At 45.1% G+C, this 12,971-nt stretch overlaps 1 protein-coding gene across 1 annotated transcript; it reads right to left on the reverse strand.

Annotated features, from left to right (window-relative positions):
* Positions 1-588: 588 nt before the first annotated feature.
* On the reverse strand, positions 589-12,542 carry igf1 (insulin-like growth factor 1). The gene is made up of 4 exons (XM_038781164.1): positions 12,279-12,542; positions 5,266-5,422; positions 2,315-2,481; positions 589-1,363 (listed from the first exon to the last, which is right to left on the reverse strand). The coding sequence occupies exons 1-4, from the start codon at positions 12,363-12,365 to the stop codon at positions 1,298-1,300; spliced, it is 477 nt and encodes a 158-aa protein (XP_038637092.1). The 5' UTR covers positions 12,366-12,542; the 3' UTR covers positions 589-1,297.
* Positions 12,543-12,971: the final 429 nt, after the last annotated feature.

The raw sequence follows: 12,971 nt of genomic DNA on the forward strand, positions 1-12,971 counted from the left end.
ATGGTTAGTTGCTCAAATCTTTGAGATACATTGGCCTTCAAGGGTATTTTTTGAGGTAGATTGGGCACTTTTCTGTGCCAGTGTGATGCTAGGTACGTAGGCCGTATATTGCAAAGACTGGTGGCTGGTAATGAATAGTATTTCCCTTCCGCTGTTCCCATTGGGCATGGTACAGACCATGCCCAAACAGAACAGAAATAACATCTATTGTGCCCGTTCCAGTTAAACAAAATAAGCGATGTCCTTCAGGGCAATGCTTGACCAGAGTCAAGCTACCTAGTTTAAATTCAAATTCAAACAATAATTGGCAGTTAACTGTCAGTCACCATCAACTGGTGCATTATTCATGGTAACGCCTCTGTCGATCAGAATCCATTTGTCAAACAGTCAGCACTCTCTTCTTATTTGGTATAAATTTGTTATTTGCCCTGACATTGGTTTCTTGTGATTGTCCTGTTGAGTGGAAGGTGAAAAGCCTCAATAAAAAAGTCTCTTTTTTTCAAGCAATGCTCAAGGGTTATAGGTGAAATCATATCATAATGTCCTGTAATCTTATGGCATGTATAGTTACAAAAATTTACACACTCAGGTGTGAAAATACCTGTAATCTGACTTGCATTTTTGATGCTCAGTTCAATTACCATATTGGCATTCATATGTGCCACAACTGCATACAGGCAACCAACCTGTTCTCCCCCACCCCCATTAAGTATTAATCTGCATATAAGAAGCACCCCCAATATAGATTGAGTGCATTTTTTCAAACCTGCAGCTTATTTGCAAATTAATATGCTACATATAATTGTCAAACATGACTCCGGCACAATCAGATCAGCTTATTAACAATGAAATATGTCATAATCTTCAGGTGGAAGTTAAAATTAAATCCGTTTCTTTGTCACTGGCCCTCTATAACTGGTCCACACACACACACACGTCGACTAAGCCATCGTTCCCATGGAAGTTGAATGTGAAAATCCTGCTCGAAAATACATTTTTCTCTTGCTGCAGAATCCATCCAAAACCGTTTGTTCACCCACTCCTCCCACAAAATTAAAAAAAATCAGGAATGATGATAAGCTGGCGAAAATGTGTGCTTTCCACGAAATGAGTCCAGCTAACAGGTTTAATTTGATAACCACGAGATGAGTTCCCCTAACAACAGGTTTCATTTGATAACTTGTGACTAGTATATGCCTCCAATTGTGGACAATTGGCAAGTTTTTTTTCAGTAAGCCCACACCAGTGTTCTATTAGACAAGATTTTCCGGCGATCCCTCATTTATTTTCTCATGCCTCAGATTCGGTAGTTCCGATTGACGCTGCTGGCATTAGCTCGACTGGGATTTCTCCAGACATTCTCCTGTAATTCCCAAAAGAAATACATTCAGTGGTGGAAATTAAACTGTAATTACAAAGGGAAATTTACTTTAAGGTTGAACAACAGCAGGTTACATTTCTGTAGAAACTTTAATGTAGCACAAATGTCCCACGGTGCTTGGAGCCTCCTCTTCAAGCCACTCGCAATCATCCTGACTTGGAAATGTATTGCCATTCCTTCACTGTCCTGGGTCAAAATCCTGGAATTCCCTCCCTAACATTGCGGGTGTACCTACACCTCAGGGACTGCAGCTGTTAAAGAAGGGAGTTTACTACCACCTTCACAAGGGCAATTAGGGATGGACAATAAATGCAGGCCTATACAGCGATGCTAACATCCTGTAAATGAATTTTTAATTTAAAAGGGAGGAGCATAAGCAGAGAAAAGTATCGTTTCAAGGGAGAATATATTAGGACAAAACTTGGTTCAAATCATTGTGTGCCTGGGGGAGATTGGAATATCAAGATGAGAATTTTAAATTTGAAGAGTTTAGGACAAATATCACAGTGGCAGAGGTGGCAGGGTGTGAGGTTGGGGCCGGCACCCAAATGGGACTTGGTGCAAATTAAGATACAGGCAGCAGAGTTTTAGTGAGCTCAAGTATACACATGCCGGAGGATGGAAGCAGTGAATAGTCATGTCTGGATGTAACAGGTACATGGACGAGGGTGTTTCCAGATCAGATGAGAGGAGGTAGGGGCAGAGTTTGGAGATACATTGGAGGTGAAGAACTTGTTCTTTGTCATGGAAAGGATATGGGGCAGAATTGTTTCAAGTAAATTGCAAAGTTTGCAAACAGTCTGAGACAGTTGCTAGGAAGGGGATTTGAATCAATGAAACCTTTTTGATGGGGACTGAATGTAATTGTATGGTACTCTTTGAGGACTGCAGTGATGGGGGGAGGGGTTGGACTGGGATAAAACTGTTCCTTACCCTCTGTCCTTTCTCTGTGTGACGTTGGATGCGGACAGGGCCATCTGCTCTCTGTGGTTTTGCGCAGTACATCTCGAGCAACTTGAGGTCGCAGCTCTGGAAACAGCACTCATTCACAATCCCTCTAGGTGGCCGCCTCATACTTGACCTATAGCCTGTAGGCTTGTCTGCGTGGGAAAATACAGTTACATAGCTCTGGTCCCATATTATAAACATAACCAAGGCCATGTAGAAGGCATATAACAGATTCACAGACTTATAGCAGAACAGAACATTTAGTGATACAGAGTATTTCTGACAAAGGAGACATGCTGTCAAAGTTTTTCATCTTGCATTTATCAGGGCAACTTGGCAGAATTAACCAAACTATAATGGGGGAACAACAATTTATACTGCATGAGAAATAAGAGTTCTGATCTATTAGCAAGTTCACTCTGATTGATGGAGGCATTGCTATAGAGAATGCTGCATGGAGTATGCCCACAAATTGTACCCTTTTCAGCTGAACAAAAACTTATGGATCAGCCATTCCCTATGTCATTCCTCTTGAGCAGCTTGAATTTCAACAAAACTTGGCAGCTAACTGCTTCTTGTTGCATTCTCCATAGCAACACTTCCACCAATCAATCAGAGTCCACTTGCCAACCAATCAGTATTCTCTTACACAGTATCATAGATTATCATAGAATTTACAGTGCAGAAGGCGGCCACTCGGCCCATCGAGTCTGCACCTGCTCTTGGAAAGAGCACCCTACCCGAGTTCAACACCTCCACCCTATCCCCATAACCCAGTAACCCCACCCAACACTAACGGCAATTTTGGACACTAAGGGCAATTTAGCATGGCCAATCCACCTAACCTGCACATCTTTGGACTGTGGGAGGAAACCGGAGCACCCGGAGGAAACCCACGCACACACGGGGAGGATGTGCAGACTCCGCACAGACAGTGACCCAAGCCGGAATCAAACCTGGGACCCTGGAGCTGTGTAGCAATTGTGCTGTCCACAATGCTACCGTGCTGCCCTTAAATTAGAGTACCCAATTCATTTTTTCCCATTAAGGGGCAATTTAGCGTGGCCAATCCACCTACCCTGCACATCTTTGGGTTGTGGGGGTGAAATCCACACAGACACGGGGAGAACGTGCAAACTCCACACGGACAGTGACCCAGAGCCGGGATCGAAACTGGGACCTCAGCGCTATGAGGCAGCAGCACTAACCACTGTGCCACCGTGCTGCCCCTTACATTGTGGTTCCCCCATTACAGTTTGATGTTGTAACCCCATTACAGTTTGATAATTTCTTGCAAGCTATCCTGATGAGTGCAAGACAAAAAGCTTAGATTGCATGTTTCTTTTCTCACCAGTACAGAAAAAAATGCTTAAATATTTATTATGAAAGGCTGAACAAAATGAAGAACTTGACTTTAGAAAAAAGACCCGAGGGATGACCTGATAGATATCTTTAAAATTATGTACCGGTTCAATACAGATGTTTCCATTTGTGCAGGAATCCGAAGCCAAGGGTCCATAAATACAAGACAGTCATTGATAAATCTAATTTGGAATTCAAGGAAAGCTTCTTACTTCTTTACCCAGATAGTGGTGAGAACGTGGATCTCTCACTATCACATGGAGGTGGTTAAGCAGAATAATATGTGTATTTAAGGAAAAATGGAATAAACACATGAAGGAGAAAGGGATAGAAGGATATATTTATGGGGTGGGATGAAGTAGGTGGGAGGAGGCCTGTGTGGAACATTGATACTAGCACAGAGCAGTTGGCTCTGATGGCTTATTTCTGCACAAGATACTCGATACAATTCTATGTTATAAGTACATTTTTACATCCAGAAAAGAAAGTAAAGTAACTCTGACCAGCTGACAGTTGGAAACCCAACAACCCTTATGATTTGATGCATCATCTGAGACCCTGGCCACAACACATAGGCCACGAACCTTGCCAGAATCCATGGGCTTGAAGTCCCAAGGAGAGTGCTGCATGCCAAAAAAAATACAATTTGGCAGAAGAAACGCTGTGTTGTACAAAATCTAAATTTGGAAAGGAAATGTGTGCTTTTGTCAAGGTTTCAGATGTGATCGTTCTTCCACTGTTAGAAGTGGAAGAAAGGATATGGTGGACAACTGGTTTCGCCATTCACTGCCAAATCTGGCTGGACCACACAAACATTAACAGGTCCTGCTCTTCACTGCCAAACTATTCACTTTGCCAAGATCATACTGCATCACAAAGATAGCCCTAGCTTCTCCACTGCTGGAAATGATCTGCCTGAATCCCTATTGCCTGTGTCCTCCACCCTCACATTCAACAAAAAAATGTGAGGAGCTCATCAACTTCTTTGTCTCCCAACATTAGAACTATCCAACCAGTAGACTTTGCCCCATCTTTCCCTTTCCCTGACCCACTGGCAAAACCTTTTTGAAGGTTTGCCATTGGTCTCGACCTGAACTCGCATCATTCTCTAGTTTCTTTCCTTTCTCCCTTCTTGTCCTCTTTGAGCTCATCTTGTCTGTGACCAATACCTCCTGTTCCCTTGATGCTATACATGGGCTGGTTTAGCGCAGTGGGCTGGACAACTGGTTTGTAATGCAGAACAAGGCCAGCAGCATGGGTTCAATTCCCATACCAGCTTACCCAAACAGGCGCCGGAATGTGGCGAACAGGGGGCTTTTCACAGTAACTTCATACTTGTGGCAATAAAATGTTATTATTATTATTCCCACTAACTTCTGACCACTAACTTCCCAAACTGGTCTCCACGTTAGCTGATATTCTATCTGGTCGTAACCAGAGAAACACTAGTGACCACATTCATTCCAAAGCTGTTGTAAGGATTCCATTTATTGTAAACTTGCAGTCTGCATCATTTACTCACACTTTGTCGCAAGGTGACTATGTATCCAGATGAAAGAAAGAGATAAACCTACTGAAATAGAAGCCTCGGTCCCCACACACAAACTGGAGAGCATCCACCAGTTCTGCCCCACACAGTGTCTCTGGACTGGCATTCACTCCCCTCAGTGTTAGCACACACAGCATCAGGTAGAAGAGATGAGGGTAGGAGGCAAGACAACTCCTAACCACCTGTGGAGAGAAAGAAAACTAACATTGAAATCCAGACCAACAAGTTACTGATGATTGGTTAATGGAGACTGCTGTCAACAGAGTTCAAGTCCAATAGAAGCTTTGCGCAGGTGAAGGAGATACAGCCTGAGTGAGTGAGACACAGCCAGAGTGGGAATTGGAACTTGATCATTTGGGCAGTGTGGTAATTCGCGCGGAGTGGGAGGAGGTGCTGTTTCCCTTTTTGTTCTGTTTCCTTCGTTTGGCTTTGTAACTGGTAATCAGCAGGGAGAGATCCAGAGTACATTCTGGAAGCAGGGAGAAAACCAGGGAGCACCCTGGGAAGGTAGGTGATATAAAATCTTACCCCCAGGTTCCAGCAGCCTTCATTTTTGGGAGAGAGTGAGAGCCGGGGAGCAGCTTGGGAACAGGTAAGTGATAGATATTCTGCTATTCTGAGTGATCTGACTGGGGTGGGCGGACAAAAAAACTGAAAAGCGACGTTACAGGAAAGCTGTGACCTGATTGGCTGATATGGAATCTGCACTAAATTTAAAAATTAAACATTATTAAACTAATTAAACATAATTAATTACTTAATCATAATTTAGAGGGGTATCTAAGCAAGAGATCAGAGAGTACTGTATTTAGCTTTCACATTTACAGTAGAAATCTAATGCTAGAAAACATAGTTAACAGTAACTTAAAAAAAATGTTTTTAAAATTTAATTTACTAATTAATTGACGCAATGTCAATTAGAGGGGTGCAGCTCTGACTGTGAGATGTAGCAGGTCTGGGTGGCTTCCAGCGTCCTGGATGGCTTCATCTGCAGAAAGTGCACCCAACTGGAGCACCTCACAGACCGCATGGTTCAGTTGGAGCAGCATTTGGATGGACTTAGGAGCATGCAGGTGGCGGAAAGCGTCATAGATAGCGGTTATATAAATGTGGTCACACCCAAGGTGCAGGCAGAGAAATAGGTGACCACCAGAAGGGGCAGGCAGTCAGTGCAGGAATCCCCTGTGGTTGTCCCCCTCTAGAACAGGTATGCCCCTTTGGATACTGTCGGGGGGATAGCCTATCAGGGGAAAACAGCAGCAGCCAGGGCAGTTGCACCACGGCTGGCTCTGATGTTCAGCAGGAAGGGTCAAAGCGCAGAAGAGCAATAGTCATAGGGGCCTCTATAGTCAGGGGCACAGATAGGTGCTTCTGTGGACGTGAAAGAGACTCCAGGATGGTATGATGGTACCAGGGTCCAGGATATCTCAGAACGGATAGCAGGCATCCTGAAGGGGGAGGGCAAATAGGCAGAGGTCGTGGTACATATTGGTACTAACGACATAGGCAGGAAGGGGGATGAGGTCCTGCAGCAGGAGTTCAGGGAGCTAGGCAGAAAGGCAAGACCTCAAGGGTTGTAATCTCAGGATTACTCCTTGTGCTACGTGCCAGTGAGGCTAGAAATAGGAAGATAGAGCAGCTAAACACATGGCTAAACAGCTGGTGTAGGAGGGTGGGTTTCAGTTATCTGGGCCACTAGGAGCTCTTCCTGGCAGGTCTGACCTGTATAAGGACGGGGTGCATCTAAATTGGAGAGGCATAAATATCCTGACCGCGAGGTTTGCTAGTGTCACACGCGAGGGTTTAAGCTAGTATGGCAGGGGGGTGGGCACTGGAGCAGTAGGTCAGAAGGTGAAAACATTGAGGGAGAACTAGGAAATAGGGCCACTATTGCTCTGAGGAAGAGCAGACAGGGACATGTTGCTGAAAACAGCAGGACTGGTGGCCTGAAGAGCATATGTTTAAATGCAAGAAGTATAACAGGTAAGGCGGATGAACGTAGAGCTTGGATTAGTACTTAGAACTATGAGGTTGTTGCCATTACAGAGACCTGGTTGAGGGAAGGACAGGATTGACAGCTAAACATTCCAGGATTTAGATATTTCAGGCGGGATAGAGGGGGAGGTAAAGGGGCGGAGGAGTTGCGCTACTGGTTAGGGAGAATATCACAGCTGTACTGCGGGAGGACACCTCAGAGGGCAACGAGGCTATATGGGTAGAGATCAGGAATAAGAAGGGTGCAGTCACAATGTTGGGGGTTTACTACAGACCACCCAACAGCCATCGGGAGATAGATGAGCAGATAGGTAGACAGATTTTGGAAAGGAGTAAAAGCAACAGGGTTGTTGGGATGGGAGACTTTAACTTCCCCACTATTGACTGGGACTCACTTAGTGCTAGGGGCTTGGACGGGGCAGAGTTTGAAAGGCGCAGCAGGGAGTGCTTCTTAAAACAATATGCAGATAGTCCAACTAGGGAAGGGGCTGTACTGGACCTGGCATTGGGGAATGAGCCCGGCCAGGTGGCAGAAGTTTCAGTAGGGGAGCATTTTGGGAACAGTGACCACAATTCTGTAAGTTTTTAAGTACTGGTGGACAAGGATAAGAGTGGTTCTCGGGTGAATATGCTAAATTGGGGGAAGGCTAGTTATAACAATATTAAGTGGGAAATGAAGAACATAGATTGGGGGCGGATGTTTGAGGGTAAATCAACATCTGACATGTGGGAGGCTTTCAAATGTCAGTTGAAAGGAATTCAGGACCGGCATGTTCCTATGAGGAAGAAGAATAAATATGGGAAATTTCACGATCCTTGGATAATGAGGGATATTGTAGGCCTCGTCAAAAAGAAAAAGGAGGCATTTGTCAGGGCTAGAAGGCTGGGAACAGACGAAGCCTGTGTGGAATATATGGAATGTAGAAAGGAACTTAAGCAAGGAGTCAGTTGAGCTAAAAGGGGTCATGAAAAGTCATTGGCAAATAGGGTTAAGGAAATTCCCAAGGCTTTTTACACATACATAAAAAGCAAGAGGGTAGCCAGGGAAAGGGTTGGCCCACTGAAGGACAGGCGAGGGAATCTATGTGTGGAGCCAGAGGAAATGGGCAAGGTACTAAATGAATACTTTGCATCAGTATTCACCAAAGAGAAGGAATTGGTGGATGTTGAGTCTGGCAAAAGGTGTGTAGATAGCCTGGGTCACATTGAGATCCAAAAAGACGAGGTGTTGGGCGTTTTGAAAAACATTAAGGTGAATACGTCCCCAGGGCCTGATGGGATCTACCCCAGAATACTGAAGGAGGCAAGAGAGAGGAAATTGCTGAGGCCTTGACAGAAATCTTTGAATCCTCAGTCTTCAGGTGATGTCCCGGTGAACTGGAGAATAGCCAATGTTGTTCCTTTGTTTAAGAAGGGTAGCAAGGACAATCCAGGGAACTACAGGCTGGTGAGCCTTACATCAGTGGTAGGGAAATTACTGGAGAGAATTCTTCGAGACAGGATCTACTCCCATTTGGAAGCAAGAGGTCGTATTAACGAGAGGCAGCGGTTTTGTGAAGGGGAGGTCGTGTCTCACTAACTTGAAAGTTTTTCGAGGAGGTCATAAAGATGATTGATGCAGGTAGGGCAGTGGATGTTGTCTATATGGACTTCAGGAAGGCCTTTGACAAGGTCCCTCATGGCAGACTGGTACAAAAGGTTACGTCACATGGGATCAGATGAAGCTGGCAAGATGGATACAGAACTGGCTAGGTCATAGAAAGCAAAGAGTAGCAATGGAAGGGTGCTTTTCTGATTGGAGGGCTGTCACTAGTGGTGTTCCGCAGGAATCAGTGCTAGGACCTTTGCTGTTCGTAGTATATGTAAATGATTTGGAGGAAAATGTAACTGCTCTGATTAGTAAGTTTGCAGACGACAAAAAGGTTGGTGGAATTGCGGATAGCGATGAGGACTGTCAGAGGATACAGCAGGATTTAGATCGTTTGGAGACTTGGGCGGAGAGATGGCAGGTGGCGTTTAATTTGGACAAATGTGAGGTGATGCATTTTGGAAGGTCTAATACAGTTAGGGAAGAAAAGGTGAATGGTAGAACCCTCAAGAGTATTGACAGTCAGAGAGATCTAGGTGTACAGGCCCACAGGTCACTGAAAGGGGCAACACAGGTGGAGAAGGTAGTCAAGAAGGCATACGCATGCTTGCCTTCATTGGTCGGTGCATAGAGTATAAAAATTGGCAAGTCATGTTTCAGCTGTATAAAACCTTAGTTAGGCCACACTTGGATTATTGTGTTCAATTCTGATTGCCATATTACCAGAAGGATGTGGAGGCTTTAGAGAAGGTGAGGAAGAGATTTACCAGGATGTTGCCTGGTATGGAGGGCATTAGCTATGAGGAGAGATTGAATAAACTTGATTTGTTCTCACTGGAACGAAGATGGTTGAGGGGCAACCTGATAGAGGTCTACAAAATTATGAGGGGCATGGACAGAGTGGATAGTCAGAAACTTTTTCCGAGGGTAGAGGGGTCAATTACTAGGGGGTATAGGTTTAAGGTGCGAGGGGCAAGGTTTAGAGGAGATGTGCGAGGTAAGTTTTTTACACATAGGTTTAGTGGGTGCCTGGAATTCGCTGCCGGAGGAGGTGGTGGAAACAGGGACGATAGTGACATTTAAGGGGCATCTTGACAAATACATGAATAGGATGGGAATAGAGGGATACGAACCCCGGAAGTGTAGAAGATTTTAGTTTAGACGGGCAGCATGGTTGGCACGGGCTTGGAGGGCTGAAGGGCCTGTTCCTGTGCTGTACTTTTCTTTGTTCTTTGTTCTTATTTGGTGCTTAGCTTCCCAGTTTAGTTTATCTCTTCATTCTGACCACTCACTTCTCTCGCATTCTAATTAAGAGTCAGCCATGGCTCAGTAAGTAACACATAAACCACTGTCTCAGAAGTTAATAGGTTCAAGTCTCACTCCAGAGACTCGAGCACAAGATCTAAGCTATCACTCCAAAAACATGGTCACCCTCACCCTGCTGGTTAGGACTTTGCAACAAAGACTTATTGGCCGTATCAGATTCCTGCAAGAAAATAATAATCATTGCCTTCAGCCACCTAACACTGGCCCACTGTCCAATCTGCGTTACTTCCATCCCTTCCCATTCATCAAGCTCTTTCAGAAAAAAGACGCCAGCATTAAAGACAAACAACATGGATCCTGAACTTGGACCTATCCAACTCCCTAAAAACTGGTAACATAGAAAAGCCAGATTCAAAATTAAAGAACTCAACACTCTCAGAAATGGCTCATCAATTTGGTAAAAGTTTAGAAAATGCTTACGTAGTTGCATTGTGTCACAATTACCGAAAGTACATTAATGACCCTGAGTTTGCTTTAGCAGGGCATCCAATGGCAGCTGGCATTAAACTTGCCCACGGCACATTTAGATTTTTACATATTTTGCATGACATGTTGCTGAAATGGTGAGATGATAATATCACAGCGAGAGGGCAACTCGGACATGACTGAAGACGACAACTAACCAGGTTTCTCCTAAACCAATCGGATTGAAGGATTGGTAAACAGCGCAGGAACGGAGAAGGAAATATAAATGTGAGCGGGTGAATGAGAGTCAAAAATCAGATAAAGGAAGAGAAATAAAGAAAGGGTAGGAAAGATTGCAGTAAGACAGTGTGAGGAAAAAAGGAAAAAATAGTAATTTTAAACTTTACGGGCGGGATTCTCTCAGCTCGGGGCCAGGCCGGAGAATCCCCGTGACCAGCGTGAATCGCGCCCCACCGCTCCGCGATTCTTCGCACAGCGGAGAATTGATGCCATTGGCGCCAGCGTGGTTGGTGCAGCACCGGTCAGGGGCCACTCTACACAGCTGGCCCGCCAATTCTCGACCCGGGATGGGCCGAGCGGCCATCGTAAAAGTGGTGAGTCCCGCTGCCGCCGTCCACACCTGCTCAGCCGGCGGGATTGCGCCGTGGAAGGGTCCGGGGCCGCCTGTGAACGGGGGGTCCGACCCGGGGGGGGGGGACTCTGAAGTGGCCTGGGCACGATCGGGGCCCACCGATCTGTGGCCCGGCCTCTCTGGCTGGCGGCCTCCTTTCCTCCGCACCGATCCCTGTAGTCCTGCGCCACGTTACATCGTGGCCGGCACGTTGTAGGAAGCTACTGTGCATGCTCGGATCCCGTGGCGCCCATTTGACGCTGGGATCAGCAGCTGGAGCGGTGTGAACTGCTCCAGTGCCGTGTTGGCCCCCTGTAGTGGCCAGAATTGCTGATCCTGAGGCCATGTTGACGATGTCGAGATTGGAAGGAATGAGGGTCCACGCTTGTGATCGTTAATTTTCAGAGCAGAAGAGGTTGATTGCCAGCAATTGACAGTTGTTACATGTTTAAAAAAAGCTACTCAGATTTGTAATGAGAAGACAACTTTGTGGTGGGCTCAGCTGGCATGTATTACACAAATACACCGAGTTCACATTCTTCAATGCTTTTCAATGCTGTGTGCCATTTCTGTGTAGCTAACAGCAGAATGGCACAACTTAGACAATAACTTCTGCAGTTCCTGTTTAACCACCGATCTGCCCCGGCTGTGCTATTTATCCCAAATGCCAGTGCATGCAAATTAACCTTCCCATTACTCTCAAAGCAAAACCTGGCTGAATAAGTGTAAAAAACATGTGATGAAAACTAATAACTCATCTTAAAATATGAAATAGTTTCAATTTGCGGTACATGGACTCTTGCAGTTGACTTGCGAGTGTTAGCTGGAATATAAACTGATGCCAAAAGAACTGTACAAAACCAATTGCAGAATTAACGTTATGAAATGATAAACCATTAACCGGGACGAGTCTTTGCAGCAACTGTTCGACTTCACATGCAATTGATTAAATGCGACCTTCACTTCGAATATTTCCTTGGTGTTTTCACCCTTAGAATTCAAAGATTAATTTAGCCAACGCTCTCCCCTTATGCTGACTAGGTCTTGTCTGTACGCGGCGGGGATTCAAACACGGACCCAAGAGAAAAGTCACCTCAAACACTTCTGACAGGCAGCATTTGGAAAATTCGGCTAGTTTCTCGGACTCTTCCATCATCTGTGGCTTTGTCGAGCTCCCCATTGCGCCCCGCTAGCCTCAGATGTACAGAGACAAGTGCAGACAAGTTCAGTTCCGGAGCTGGAGTTACATTGTGGGCAGTTTCACACTCCGAGCTGGGGGAAGGTTGATCGATTGCGCAGATTTCTTATCTGATCCCATTTCAAGGACAGTGGGATTCCAGTTTAAGAGATCCCCCTCAATCCTGCATCAGACACACACACACACAGACAGGAAACAGCAGCGGGATATTTTACAACCTGAGATGTCAAAATAGATTCGAAGAAGTGAGTTTTCAAGTTGACTTCCGTGGCAGAACTCTGGCTTGTGGTAGACACGTTTGTGAATTTAACCCTCTCAGGGCCTCTCAGGGAACAGGGACACGCCAAATAGTAAATGTTTAATGATTAAAGTCATGAAGTAAAAAAGCTTGGCATTTCGGGGGTTTCACCAATTAAAACGTAGTTTAGAACTCGCACCCTAATTTTCATAAATCAGTAGGTACAAAAACATCCAAACTTTTCGAATGCATTTGTTTTCTCAAAGATCTGTGTGCGCGACTCGATTAACTTCACCAGCTGAGAATCTGGAGGAAAAAGACTCAATTTCAAAGAAGTGACCGATCAACTT

Source organism: Scyliorhinus canicula, chromosome 20, assembly GCF_902713615.1.
Source record: "Scyliorhinus canicula chromosome 20, sScyCan1.1, whole genome shotgun sequence".
Lineage (NCBI taxonomy): Eukaryota > Metazoa > Chordata > Chondrichthyes > Carcharhiniformes > Scyliorhinidae > Scyliorhinus > Scyliorhinus canicula.